This window comes from Blennius ocellaris (genome assembly GCF_963422515.1).
Source record: "Blennius ocellaris genome assembly, chromosome: 23".
NCBI lineage: Eukaryota > Metazoa > Chordata > Actinopteri > Blenniiformes > Blenniidae > Blennius > Blennius ocellaris.
In genome coordinates this window covers 19,189,385-19,203,271 of record NC_137672.1, presented here as the reverse complement: position 1 = coordinate 19,203,271, position 13,887 = coordinate 19,189,385, and the positions used below count along the sequence as shown (strand labels likewise).

General features: G+C 48.7%; 1 protein-coding gene across 2 annotated transcripts in view; it reads right to left on the bottom strand.

The window, feature by feature from the left end:
- stk26 (serine/threonine protein kinase 26) overlaps positions 1-13,887 on the bottom strand; it is a 32,379-nt gene that overhangs the window by 7,864 nt on the left and 10,628 nt on the right. For both annotated transcript variants that reach the window (XM_080519154.1, XM_080519155.1), the window contains exons 2-9: positions 11,444-11,512; positions 8,732-8,893; positions 8,587-8,643; positions 6,886-6,994; positions 5,622-5,779; positions 2,114-2,302; positions 975-1,117; positions 783-879 (exon numbers count right to left, since the gene is read on the bottom strand). In XM_080519154.1, the coding sequence (XP_080375280.1) occupies positions 783-879; positions 975-1,117; positions 2,114-2,302; positions 5,622-5,779; positions 6,886-6,994; positions 8,587-8,643; positions 8,732-8,893; positions 11,444-11,512 (984 nt within the window). The remainder of the gene's footprint in view (positions 1-782; positions 880-974; positions 1,118-2,113; positions 2,303-5,621; positions 5,780-6,885; positions 6,995-8,586; positions 8,644-8,731; positions 8,894-11,443; positions 11,513-13,887) is intronic.

Here is a 13,887-nt window from a genome sequence, read left to right as displayed (position 1 = left end):
TTCCAGCAGTTCCCAGACAGACGAGAGACGACGGAGACGGCGGGTTCCAGCAGTTCCCAGACAGACGAGAGACGGCGGAGACGGCGGGTTCCAGCAGTTCCCAGACAGACGAGAGACGGCGGAGACGGCGGGTTCCAGCAGTTCCCAGACAGACGAGAGACGGCGGAGACGGCGGGTTCCAGCAGTTCCCAGACAGACGAGAGACGGCGGAGACGGCGGGTTCCAGCAGTTCCCAGACAGACGAGAGACGGCGGAGACGGCGGGTTCCAGCAGTTCCCAGACAGACGAGAGACGGCGGAGACGGCGGGTTCCAGCAGTTCCCAGACAGACGAGAGACGGCGGAGACGGCGGGTTCCAGCAGTTCCCAGACAGACGAGAGACGGCGGAGAAGGCAGAGACGACGGAGACGACAGAGACGACAGAGACGACAGAGACGACAGAGACGACGGAGACGGCGGAGACGGCGGGTTCCAGCAGTTCCCAGACAGACGAGAGACGACGGAGACGGCAGAGACGACGGAGACGGCGGGTTCCAGCAGTTCCCAGACAGACGAGAGACGACGGAGACGGCGGGTTCCAGCAGTTCCCAGACAGACGAGAGACGGCGGAGACGGCGGGTTCCAGCAGTTCCCAGACAGACGAGAGACGGCGGAGACGGCGGGTTCCAGCAGTTCCCAGACAGACGAGAGACGGCGGAGACGGCGGGTTCCAGCAGTTCCCAGACAGACGAGAGACGGCGGAGACGGCGGGTTCCAGCAGTTCCCAGACAGACGGGTACCGACCAGCTGGTTGAGGAACTTCTTCCCCGGCGGCTGCTTCTGGATGGTGCCGAAGCTCCACTCGCCGGTGGACTCGCCGTTCTCCTTGTTGCTGGATTCGCTTCACACGGGGGAAACAAAACAACGTCCGTCAACCTGGATGTTCGGCGGGGTCCAGAGGCGGGGGAGGGGTTTGGGGGAGGGGGAGGGGCTCACCTGTCGGAGTCGTCGGAGCTGCTGTCGCTATGCCCCGCCTCCTTCCACCGCCGGTAGCGGTCGATCAGCTCGCTGAGGTAGGACGTCTTCTTGCAGTGCTTGACGATGAACTTGTGTTTGAGGAGCTCCTTGGCCGTGGGACGCTGCAGGACCACAACACTTTTAGTTCCATCAAGAAGCTGAGACAAGAAGTCACACGTTTCCCCGATAAAAACGTGACGTGTTGGTTTGAACGGACGTTTTGGGGGCCGAACGAGCTCCACGGTACCTTTTCTTTTCCCATAATACATTTAAAAAAATAACTGATTCCAAGACAATTCAAGTGAGACTGGATACGTGAGAAAATCCGGCTGCGACTCCTTTTAAAGTGTAAATATCCAGAGAGTCAAGGCAGAGAAATCAAGTGTCCAGAAGGGGGCAGCAAAACACAGCGACAAACCACACAGTGTGAGGAAACGACTCCAATGTTCAAGATGGACTGAACAACAAATTACAACATTTCTACTTTAGTGTTCTACTTAAGTACTTTAAAATCACAGGTCACGACCGAATACGGCCACAATTTCAACCCATTGTTCAAGTTGGTCTAAAGATAAAAGGCATTTTTCTATTTGATGTTATTTCTGGAGATCCCAATAAAACATTTTAATACATTTTAGAGGAAAAACAACAATTCCTCATGAGGAAGTCGAGGAGGTGGAGAAACAGAAGAAGTCCTTTTTAACAAGAAGTCGGTTAAAGTAAGACATCAGTAATCCTGATACTCTTTATTAAAACGATGTTTTACACTGACCCACTTAAGCCAAATGAGCAAGTATTCCTTAGAAGCTGCTTTCAAGTATGTAATCTTATGGTTGAGTACAATTCAAGCCGTGGCGTCTATTTAAGTAGCTTTAAAATCTCAACTCGCCGATGGTTACAACCATAAAGTGACCCGACGGCTGAATTCTAGAGGTATGAAGACCAGAAGTGAGAGTTTAACTCGGGACCTCCACCTCCTCAGAGTCTCTTTAACTTCCTTTGATCCTCCATCTTGTTTGCAGGAGGTTTTAATGGCCGATTTGTTTTAAACGTCACGTGTAGCGGTTTGGCTACGTCACCAAACGACCCCGGACCAGAACAAGAAAACAGAATCTCACAAAGGTGGGGTCCTTGTTGAGGCAGGCCTCGGTGAACTCCTTGAAGCTCTTGGAGAATTCCCCCCCGCCCAGCGTGGGAGGCGGAGACTTGGGGATGTGGAAGAGGACCCGCATGGGGTGCATGTCCGAGTTGGGCGGTTCGCCCTTGGCCAGCTCGATGGCCGTGATGCCCAGAGACCAGATGTCGGCCTGGGAGGGACGGACGGAGAGTCGGAGTTAGAGAGGGAGGACCAATACAGCCTGAAATGTAACCACTCCAAATGTAATGACTCAGAATGTAATGACTCAAAATGTAACGAATCAAAATGTAATGACTCAAAATGTAACAAGTTGAAATGTAACAACTCGAAATGTAACAAGTCGAAATGTAACAAGTCGAAATGAAACAAGTCGAAATGTAACGACTCAAAATGTAACAAGTCGAAATGAAACAAGTCGAAATGTAACGACTCAAAATGTAACAAGTCGAAATGTAACAACTCGAAATGTAACAAGTCGAAATGTAACAAGTCGAAATGTAACAACTCAAAATGTAACGACTTGAAATGCAACGACTCGAAATGTGACGACTCAAAACCTGAACTGTAAGAACTGGTCGATAACGTAAAAAGATTGAAATAGAATTTAAATGTGATCTTAATATGTTTAATGTTCTATATTATTTCATCCTGATGGTCGGAGAAACAGACGACAGATCAAAGAGAACAAAACACTAGGAATAACTTTGTTTGGTGTGTCGAGCTCTAAAAAGACTCGGACCACGAAGAAATCAACTGACTGCAATAAAAAGCATTTTAAAACCGCCGCCCCTCCCCCACCTCATTAGTAATCACCGTTTTCAAAGAACGCAGGTGTTTTTACGCGACAGTGAACCCCGAGTGCGGCGGTTGAAAGTCACGAGTCCATCTTTGTGTTTGAGCGACGCCCACAAGCCGCCATCTGTCAACCGAGGACCCCTCCCCCCTCCCCTCCCCCCTCCCCTCCCCCCCCCTCCCCCGACGCAGACAGGTTGAATGTCACGTCTTCTCAGTTTGCTACAACAGTCATGTTGTCAAGTGTCGGCGCGGCGACGAGCCGACCTGTGGAGGTACAGTCGGAGTCACGTTACCGCCGCCGGCCGACTGTTAACCCCGATGACATCACGGCAACGCACCGACCATATGGTGGCACACACACACACACACACACACACGCACACACACGCACACACACACACACACACACACGCACCTCGTTCCTCATCAACAGTCCAAAGTTCCCACCATTATTTTGAAAACACGCAGAGCGAGGAACCACGAGTCGCCGGCGGCTCCGGTTGCATCGTCTGTTTACGTAACGCGTCGGCAAACCGCCGTTGTTGCACTTTAGTTGTTCCTTCAAAACAAAACACACCTGGAGGAGTTTCCCCACCGAGACGCGACTCGGGAATCTACACGTAGCGGCAGAAACAAGCTAAACACTAAACACTTTTACTCTGAAAAACTGGAGCTTTTGGCCGATTGTCGGACGACTCGTAAACGGATTTTAGAATTTTGTTTGAGAAAATAGATCCTGTACTTTTACTCTTTATTTCTAATTGATATTTTATATATTTTTCATATATCTAGTATATGTCCAGATATATTTAGTATAGCTTGGTTTCTCTTTGTTTACCATTCTCTTAATGCTAAATAAATTGGACAAGTTGTGTAAATAAATGGACTTCTCCTGCTTTTATTTTGACAGTCACCGTAACAACAACCCAACTTTGCCGCCTGTCCACTAGAACGTACAAACAAGTACGAACATCGTCGACATGTTGTCGTGTGCTTTCGTTACAAAAAAACAACCAACGGTGCCAAACTGGGCGCCGTTACCGTGGAAACGAGCGTCGCCGACACGCAAAAACGACACGTTTCCACCTGAAGCGGGGCTCCGGAGAGGAAGTGGTCATATTTGCACAACGAGGAGACAAAGGCTCCCGAACAAAAGTCAGACGCTTGTTGACTTTGTCACACGCCGTGGAAAAGAGGCTTTTACTTTTGTGTTTACGCCAGCAGGTGCAGCCGGCGTGGCTCAAGAGCACTATGGGCAGATCTGTTGGCTTTGTGTCGACAAAGAGGGGAAACCCCCGGCGGCGCCGCCGCCGGTTCACCAGGTACAGACCCGTCGGCCGGACCGACGGTCAGCAGGGCGGCCGCGTCGTTTCTAAAAAGATGCAAAATAAAACTGCCAAGATTGTGGAAACAATGCAAAACCGCCCGGGGCCCGAGGCGGCCGGCGGAACACGTGGAGCCCGTATCCATGGCGATACGCAAACACCGAGCACCGTGTGAAAGACAACAGGAAAATCCTGACCTAAACGTACAGTCGCTGCCCCACCGTGGCCGACCCGACCCCACCATTCTGACCCGACCCCATGATTCAGACCCGACCCCACCATTCCAACCCCACGATTCAGACCCGACCCCACGATTCCGACCCCACGATTCAGACCCCACGATTCCGACCCCACGATTCCAACCCCACAATTCAGACCCCACGATTCCGACCCCACGATTCCAACCCCACAATTCCGACCCCACAATTCCAACCCCACGATTCCGACCCCACGATTCCAACCCCACGATTCCGACCTGACCCCACGATTCCAACCCCACAATTCCAACCCCACGATTCCGACCCCACGATTCCAACCCCACGATTCCGACCTGACCCCACGATTCCGACCCCACGATTCCAACCCCACGATTCCGACCTGACCCCACGATTCCAACCCCACGATTCCGACCCCACGATTCCGACCCCACGATTCCGACCCCACTATTCCAACCCCACGATTCCGGCCCCGACCCCACGATATCGGCCCAACCCCATGATTCCGACCCGACCCACCGTGTCCGACCCAACCCCATGATTCCGACCCGACCCACCGTGTCCGACCCGACCCTGCGATTCCGACCCGACCCACCGTGTCCGACCCGACCCTGCGATTCCGACCCGACCCCACCGTGTCCGACCCCACAATTCCGACCCGACCCCACAATTCTGGCCCAACCCCACGATTCCGACCCAACCCCACAATTCTGGCCCGACCTCACGATTCCAATACGACCCCACCGTGTCCGACCCCACGATTCCACTGTGATGCCAAAAGTGATGGTTTTCACTTGAGATGCTGAATCGTTTTCAGAGAACAACCAGAAACCGCAAAGCTGGGAAGATTGGTGGAGGTTTGGTTTAACGGAGGTTTGACGGAGGTTTGACAAAGGTTTGACGGAGGCTTGACGGAGGTTTGACGGAGGTTTGACGAAGGTTTAACAAAGGTTTGACGGAGGTTTGACGAAGGTTTGACGAGGTGTGACGGAGGTTGTGACAGAGGTGTGACGGAGGTTTGACAGAGGTTTGACGGAGGTTTGACAAAGGTTTGACGGAGGTTTAACAAAGGTTTGACGGAGGTTTGACGAGGTGTGACGAAGGTTCTCCGGAGCTTCGGCAGGCCCCGGTGAAGCCGGCGGCAGTGACTGACCTTGGAGTCGTAGGCGGACTGCTGGATGACCTCGGGCGCCATCCAGAACGGCGTTCCCACGAAGGTTTCCCGTTTGATCTGCGTGTCCGTCAGCTGCCCCGCCACGCCGAAGTCGGCCAGCTTCACCTGGCCGTGTTCCGACAGCAACACGTTGGCCGCTGAGGAGGAGCGGCGACAAAACACAAAGTTCCACCGTCACGTTGAGCATCGTCACGGTTCTCTGGGTCGGTTCTTATAGAAACATCAACCTTTGTTGTGGTAGTTGGACGAGTGGAGGATGTTTTATAACCAAAGGCGTCACATTAAGATGCATTATGGGAACTTAAGTCCTGTTGGAGTTTGGATATTTTAGATTATTTCCAGAGTGGAATCCTTTTCAAAAAGTTGCATTTTCCCCCATTTCCATGGAGACGGAGTCCAATTGTTGTCAAAAAGTTCACCCTCCCCCATTTCCAAGGAAACAGAGTCGAATCGTTTAAAAAAAGTTGCGTTTTCCCCCATTTCCGTGGAGACGGAGTGGAATCGTTTTCAAAAAGTTGCGTTTTCCCCCATTTCCATGGAGACGGAGTCTAATTGTTGTCAAAAAGTTGCCCCTCCCCCATTTCCAAGGAAACAGAGTTGAATCGTTCTCAAAAAGTTGCGCTTTCCCCAGGTTACATGGAAACAGAGTCGAATTGTTTTCAAAAAGTTGCATTTCCCCCATTTCCAAGGAAAAAGAGTGGAATTGTTTTCAAAAAGTTACGTTTTCCTCCATTTCCATGGACTCGGAGTCCAATTGTCAAAAAGTTGCCCCCCCCCCCCCATTTCCAAGGAAACAGAGTTGAATCGTTTTCAAAAATGTTTTGTTTTCAAGTCCAATTGTTGTCAAAAAGTTGCGCTTTCCCCAGGTTACATGGAAACAGAGTCGAATTGTTTTCAAAAAGTTGTCCGCCCCCGTTTCCAAGGAGACAGAGTGAAATCGTCTTTAAAATGTTGCATTTCCGTGGAGAGAGGCGAATTGTTTGAAAAGTTACGTTTTCCCCGTTCCCAAGGAGAAAAAGACGAATCGTTTTCAAAAAGTTGCACGGGAGCTTGTATCTACACACTCTGCTATGTTCCGACTGTGGCCATGATATCGTTTCGTTTCGTTTTTTCCAACAATGCCATTGGACAAGCTCCAACAAAAACACCCACAATGCATAGCGGGTTCTTTTAAAACGGCTGCTCTTCTACCGACGATCTCCTGGACGGTCGTTTAAAGACGAGTACAGAACGACGTCCGCACCTTTGATGTCCCTGTGGATCTTCTTCTCAGAGTGCAGGTAGTCCAGACCCTTCAGGATCTCCTTCAGCATGGTGGCGATCTGGGCCTCGTCGAACGGACCGGCTCGCAGCTGACACACAAACAAACAAACAAACAAACAAACAAACAAACCGTGAAACATTCAATGACACACAAATCTGTTCCTGTAAATCCGACCGGGAACGACAAAACAAAAGTTGTAACTAGTTACTTGAAAAGTTACTGTAGAGTTTCTAATAGAGTTCTGACTCATAGTGTCTCGTTTTAATCAGATGCTCTATGATCTGGATTAGAGGACGACGATGCTCTATAATCTGGATTAGAGGAGGAAGATGCTCTATAATCTGATGTTAGAGGAGTAAGATGCTCTATAATCTGGTGTTAGAGGAGGAAGATGCTCTATAATCTGGATTAGAGGGGGAAGAAGCTCTATAATCTGGATTAGTGGCGGAAGATGCTCTATAATCTGATGTTAGAGGAGGAAGATGCTCTATAATCTGGTGTTAGAGGAGGAAGATGCTCTATAATCTGGATTAGAGGGGGAAGAAGCTCTATAATCTGGATTAGAGGAGTAAGATGCTCTATAATCTGGATTAGTGGAGGAAGATGATCTATAATCTGATGTTAGAGGAGGAAGATGCTCTATAATCTGGATTAGAGGAGGAAGATGCTCTATAATCTGATGTTAGAGGAGGAAGATGCTCTATAATCTGGTGTTAGAGGAGGAAGATGCTCTATAATCTGGATTAGAGGGGGAAGAAGCTCTATAATCTGGATTAGAGGAGTAAGATGCTCTATAATCTGGATTAGTGGAGGAAGATGATCTATAATCTGATGTTAGAGGAGGAAGATGCTCTATAATCTGGATTAGAGGAGGAAGATGCTCTATAATCTGATGTTAGAGGAGTAAGATGCTCTATAATCTGGTGTTAGAGGAGGAAGATGCTCTATAATCTGGATTAGAGGGGGAAGAAGCTCTATAATCTGGATTAGAGGAGTAAGATGCTCTATAATCTGGATTAGTGGCGGAAGATGCTCTATAATCTGATGTTAGAGGAGGAAGATGCTCTATAATCTGGTGTTAGAGGAGGAAGATGCTCTATAATCTGGATTAGAGGGGGAAGAAGCTCTATAATCTGGATTAGAGGAGTAAGATGCTCTATAATCTGGATTAGTGGAGGAAGATGATCTATAATCTGATGTTAGAGGAGGAAGATGCTCTATAATCTGGATTAGAGGAGGAAGATGCTCTATAATCTGGTGTTAGAGGAGGAAGATGCTCTATAATCTGATGTTAGAGGAGGAAGATGCTCTATAATCTGGTGTTAGAGGAGGAAGATGCTCTATAATCTGGATTAGAGGAGGAAGATGCTCTATAATCTGGATTAGAGGAGGAAGATGCTCTATAATCTGGTGTTAGAGGAGGAAGATGCTCTATAATCTGGTGTTAGAGGAGGAAGATGCTCTATAATCTGGATTAGAGGAGGAAGATGCTCTATAATCTGGATTAGAGGAGGAAGATGCTCTATAATCTGATGTTAGAGGATGAAGATGCTCTATAATCTGGATTAGAGGACGAAGATGCTCTATAATCTGGATTAGAGGAGGAAGATGCTCTATAATCTGGACGGAAGCATCATGACAGTGAGATTAGGCCGGATTAAGCCGAGGACATGAACTCACCAGGTCCAGAGCAGAACCTCCACCCAGATACTCCATGATGATCCAGAGTTTGCTGCCCTGAAAGAGCGAGGGATGAACGAGACCCGCCGTCAGAGTCGTTTCCGCCAAGCGTCCCAAAGCGGCGGCGGCGGCGGCGAAGCCTCACCTTCAGGTAGGAGCCGTAGTACTTGGTGATGTAGGGACTGTCGCACTGGCTGAGCACGGTGATCTCCTGCTGGATGTCCTCGATCTCGTCCTCCGCCTCCTCCAGGTCGATGGTCTTGATGGCCACCACGCTCTGGGTGCGGTTGTCGATGCCTTTGAACACCTGGAGGCAAAGAACAAACAAACAAACAAACAAAAAGTTTGCTCGACCTCGAAAGATGTTTTCTCAAAGGACCTCTGGCTAAGCCCCGCCCCCAGCAAATAGAATTCAACTGCCGAGAAACGCCGACTCGGACGTTCTCCCCGTGGAGAAGCATGAGAGCCGCCGACACTTCTGATGCCTTCTGCCCCCCCCCCCCCCAACCCCCCCTCATTTCCACGGAGACAATGTTGAATCGTTTTCAAAAAGTTGCGTTTCCCCCATTTCCATGAAGACGGAGTCCAATTGTTGTCAAAAAGCTGTCCACTCCGGTTTCCAAGGAAACAACGTTGAATCACTTTCAAAAAGTTGCGTTTTCCACCTTTTTCCATGGAAACAGAGTCGAATCGTTTTCAAAAAGTTGCGTTTTCCCCCATTTCCGTGGAGACGGAGTCCAATCGTTGTCAAAAAGTTGCACTTTCCCCAGGTTACATGGAGAGGGAGTCCAATTGTTGACAAAAAGTTGCACTTTCCCCAGGTTACATGGAAACAGAGTCGAATTGTTTTCAAAAAGTTGCATTTTCCCCCATTTCCGTGGAGACGGAGTCCAATTGTCAGCAAAAAGTTGCACTTTCCCCAGGTTACATGGAAACAGTCGAATTGTTTTCAAAAAGTTGCATTTCCCCCATTTCCAAGGAAACGGAGTCGAATCATTTTCAAAAAGTTGCATTTTCCCCCATTTCCGTGGAGATGGAGTCCAATCGTTGTCAAAAAGTTGCACTTTCCCCAGGTTACATGGAAACAGAGTGGAATTGTTTTCAAAAAGTTGCATTTTCCCCCATTTCCGTGGAGACGGAGTCCAATTGTTGACAAAAAGTTGCACTTTCCCCAGGTTACATGGAAACAGGGTCGAATCATTTTCAAAAAGTTGCGTTTCCCCCCATTTCTGTGGAGACGGAGTCCAATTGTTGACAAAAAGCTGTCCACTCCGGTTTCCAAGGAAACAACGTTGAATCACTTTCAAAAAGTTGCGTTTTCCACCTTTTTCCATGGAAACAGAGTCGAATCGTTTTCAAAAAGTTGCGTTTTCCCCCATTTCCGTGGAGACGGAGTCCAATCGTTGTCAAAAAGTTGCACTTTCCCCAGGTTACATGGAGAGGGAGTCCAATTGTTGACAAAAAGTTGCACTTTCCCCAGGTTACATGGAAACAGAGTCGAATTGTTTTCAAAAAGTTGCATTTTCCCCCATTTCCGTGGAGACGGAGTCCAATTGTCGGCAAAAAGTTGCACTTTCCCCAGGTTACATGGAAACAGTCGAATTGTTTTCAAAAAGTTGCATTTCCCCCATTTCCAAGGAAACGGAGTCTAATCATTTTCAAAAAGTTGCATTTTCCCCCATTTCCGTGGAGATGGAGTCCAATCGTTGTCAAAAAGTTGCACTTTCCCCAGGTTACATGGAAACAGAGTCGAATTGTTTTCAAAAAGTTGCATTTTCCCCCATTTCCGTTGTGACGGAGTCCAATCGTTGTCAAAAAGTTGCACTTTCCCCAGGTTACATGGAAACCGAGTCGAATTGTTTTCAAAAAGTTGCATTTTCCCCCCATTTCCAAGGAAACGGAGTCGAATCATTTTCAAAAAGTTGCATTTTCCCCCCATTTCTGTGGAGACGTTGTCCAATCGTTGTCAAAAAGTTGCACTTTCCGCAGGTTACATGGAAACGGAGTCGAATCATTTTCAAAAAGTTGCATTTCCCCCATTTCCAAGGAAACAGAGTGGAATCGTTTTCAAAAAGTTGCATTTCCCCCCTTTCCAAGGAAACGGAGTCGAATCATTTTCAAAAAGTTGCATTTCCCCCCCATTTCCGTGGAGAGGGAGTCCAATCGTTGACAAAAAGTTGCACTTTCCCCAGGTTACATGGAAACAGAGTCGAATTGTTTTCAAAAAGTTGCATTTTCCCCCCATTTCCAAGGAAACAGAGTGGAATCGTTTTCAAAAAGTTGCGTTTCCCCCCATTTCCGTGGAGACGGAGTCCAATTGTTGACAAAAAGTTGCACTTTCCGCAGGTTACATGGAAACGGAGTCGAATCATTTTCAAAAAGTTGCATTTCCCCCATTTCCAAGGAAACAGAGTGGAATCGTTTTCAAAAAGTTGCATTTCCCCCCTTTCCAAGGAAACGGAGTCGAATCATTTTCAAAAAGTTGCATTTCCCCCCCATTTCCGTGGAGAGGGAGTCCAATCGTTGACAAAAAGTTGCACTTTCCCCAGGTTACATGGAAACAGAGTCGAATTGTTTTCAAAAAGTTGCATTTTCCCCCCATTTCCAAGGAAACAGAGTGGAATCGTTTTCAAAAAGTTGCGTTTCCCCCCATTTCCGTGGAGACGGAGTCCAATTGTTGACAAAAAGTTGCACTTTCCCCAGGTTACATGGAAACATGGAAATCCGGAAAAGAACTGATTAAAAAACCTAAAAACTTCCAACGAGACGCCAGAACATGAAATTATAGACGACAAAGTAACAGAGAGGCTGAGAAAGAAAACAAATAAACAAGAATAGAGAGAACTGGATGAAGCACCTCTCCAAAAGATCCTTTTCCGATGCGGTCCAGTTTGGTGAAGAGTTCCTCGGGATCGATCTGGGTACTCTGGAGGAGGAGAGGAAATCCTGATTAGCACTCTGGAAGCAGCAAGTCTTTTAAAACACGCAGGTTTGATTTCATCGTTCTCGTCCGGCGGGTCGACAAAAGAGCCGACTCAGCGATTCCCCAGCAAAAATTAAAGCCGATTTAAAGGCGATTTCTTTTAACCGTTTAGAGCTGAAAGAAAAGTGATCATTGGTGCAGGAATCCACCTGCACGGGAAACGGAGGGGTGACCAACACAACGGTTGCTACGGCAACGCACACCTGGCTGAAGAGCCCACGTGTCGGAAGGAAAGCACGAGAGCGGTTGATCATCTCGAGGCGTCGCTTTTGTTCAAACGTCTGGATTCCAGTGGAAACGCGTTAAATACAGGAATTTTAAACTCATAAGGACATTTTCGCAAAGTCGAGTTTCCTCACGCTCAAAACTTTGCGACACCAGGGCCGTGTTGTCACTATCAACACACACACACATGCACACACACACACGGAAACAAGACTGACAGTTAAAGATAACAGGAACTGAACCCACAGCTGCAAGGCCACACACAGATTCTTGTACTTGTTACTTACTGGGGACTCGCAGGAACTGGGGTGTCAAACATGAGGCTCGTGGACCAAAACCGGCCGGCAAGAGGCTCCGCCCACATCACCAAGAGGCCCCGCCCACACCACCCAGAGGCTCCGCCCACACCACCAAGCAAATGGTTATCGGGTACCTCGGTTGCCTGGTACCCCGGTTATCCACTACTTCTGTTATCTAGTACCTTGCTTGTTTGGTACCTTGATTATCCGGAACCTCGGTTGTCCGGTACCTCGGTTATTTGGTACTTTGGTTATCCAGTACTTCGATTGTGCGGTACCTCGGTTATTTGGTACTTTGGTTATCCAGTAGCCTGGATATCCGATACCTTGGTTATTCGGTTCCCCAGTTATCCAGTACCTTGGTTATCTGGAACCTTGGTTCTTTGATACCTTGAACAGTCGGTACCCCAATTATATGGTACCTTGGTTGTTTGATACCTCGGTTGTCCGGTACCTCGGTTGTTTGGTACTTTGGTTATCCAGTAGCCTGGATATCCGATACCTTGGTTATTCGGTTCCCCAGTTATCCGGTACCTTGGTTATCCGGAACCTTGGTTCTTTGATACCTTGAACAGTCGGTACCCCAATTATATGGTACCTCGGTTGTTTGATACCTCGGTTGTCCGGTATTTCGGTTGTTTGGTACTTTGGTTAGCCAGTACCCTAGATATCCGATACCTTGGTTATTTGGTTCCCCAGTTATGCAATACCTTGGTTATCTGGAACCTTGTTCCTTTGCTACCTTGAATAGTTGGTACCCCAGTTATCCGGTTCCTCGGTTGTTTGGTACCTCAGGTATCCAGTACCTTGATTATCCTAAACCACACCATGCATCTCGTTGCAGTAGCCACGTATCCTCTGAGCCTTTAATTCATTTATTTCCTCTAAACTTTTTGTCCTTGCCGTTGGCGACGCTCCTCGTCACTCGTTCTTAAACTGGCGCCGCGGTGCTGCTTTGTTCAGCTCGGTAGAACAAAGACATCCGAGGATCGGTAACGCACCAAACGAGTGGAACGAGTACCGCTACCGCGAACAACAGAACAACAGCCCGGCAGAACAACAGCCACCGTACCGAACAACAGCCACCGTACCAAACAACCACCGTACCGAACAACAGCCACCGTACCGAACAACAGCCACCGTACGGAACAACAGCCACCGTACCGAACAACAGCCACCGTACCGAACAACCACCGTACCAAACAACAACCACCGTACCAAACAACAGCCACCGTACCAAACAACAGCCACCGTACGGAACAACAGCCACCGTACGGAACAACAGCCACCCTACCAAACAACAGCCACCGTACCGAACAACAGCCACCGTACGGAACAACAGCCACCGTACGGAACAACAGCCACCGTACGGAACAACCGCCGTACCGAACAACAGCCACCGTACCGAACAACAGCCACCGTACCGAACAACAGCCACCGTACCGAACAACAGCCACCGTACCGAACAACAGCCACCGTACCGAACAACAGCCACCGTACCGAACAACAGCCACCGTACCGAACAACAGCCTCCGTACCGAACAGCCACCGTACCGAACAACCACCGTACCGAACAACCACCGTACCGAACAACCACCGTACCGAACAACCACCGTACCGAACAACCACCGTACCGAACAACCACCGTACCGAACAACCACCGTACCGAACAACCACCGTACCGAACAACCACCGTACCGAACAACCACCGTACCGAACAACCACCGTACCGAACAACCACCGTACCGAACAACCACCGTACCGAACAACCACCGTACCGAACAACCACCGTAC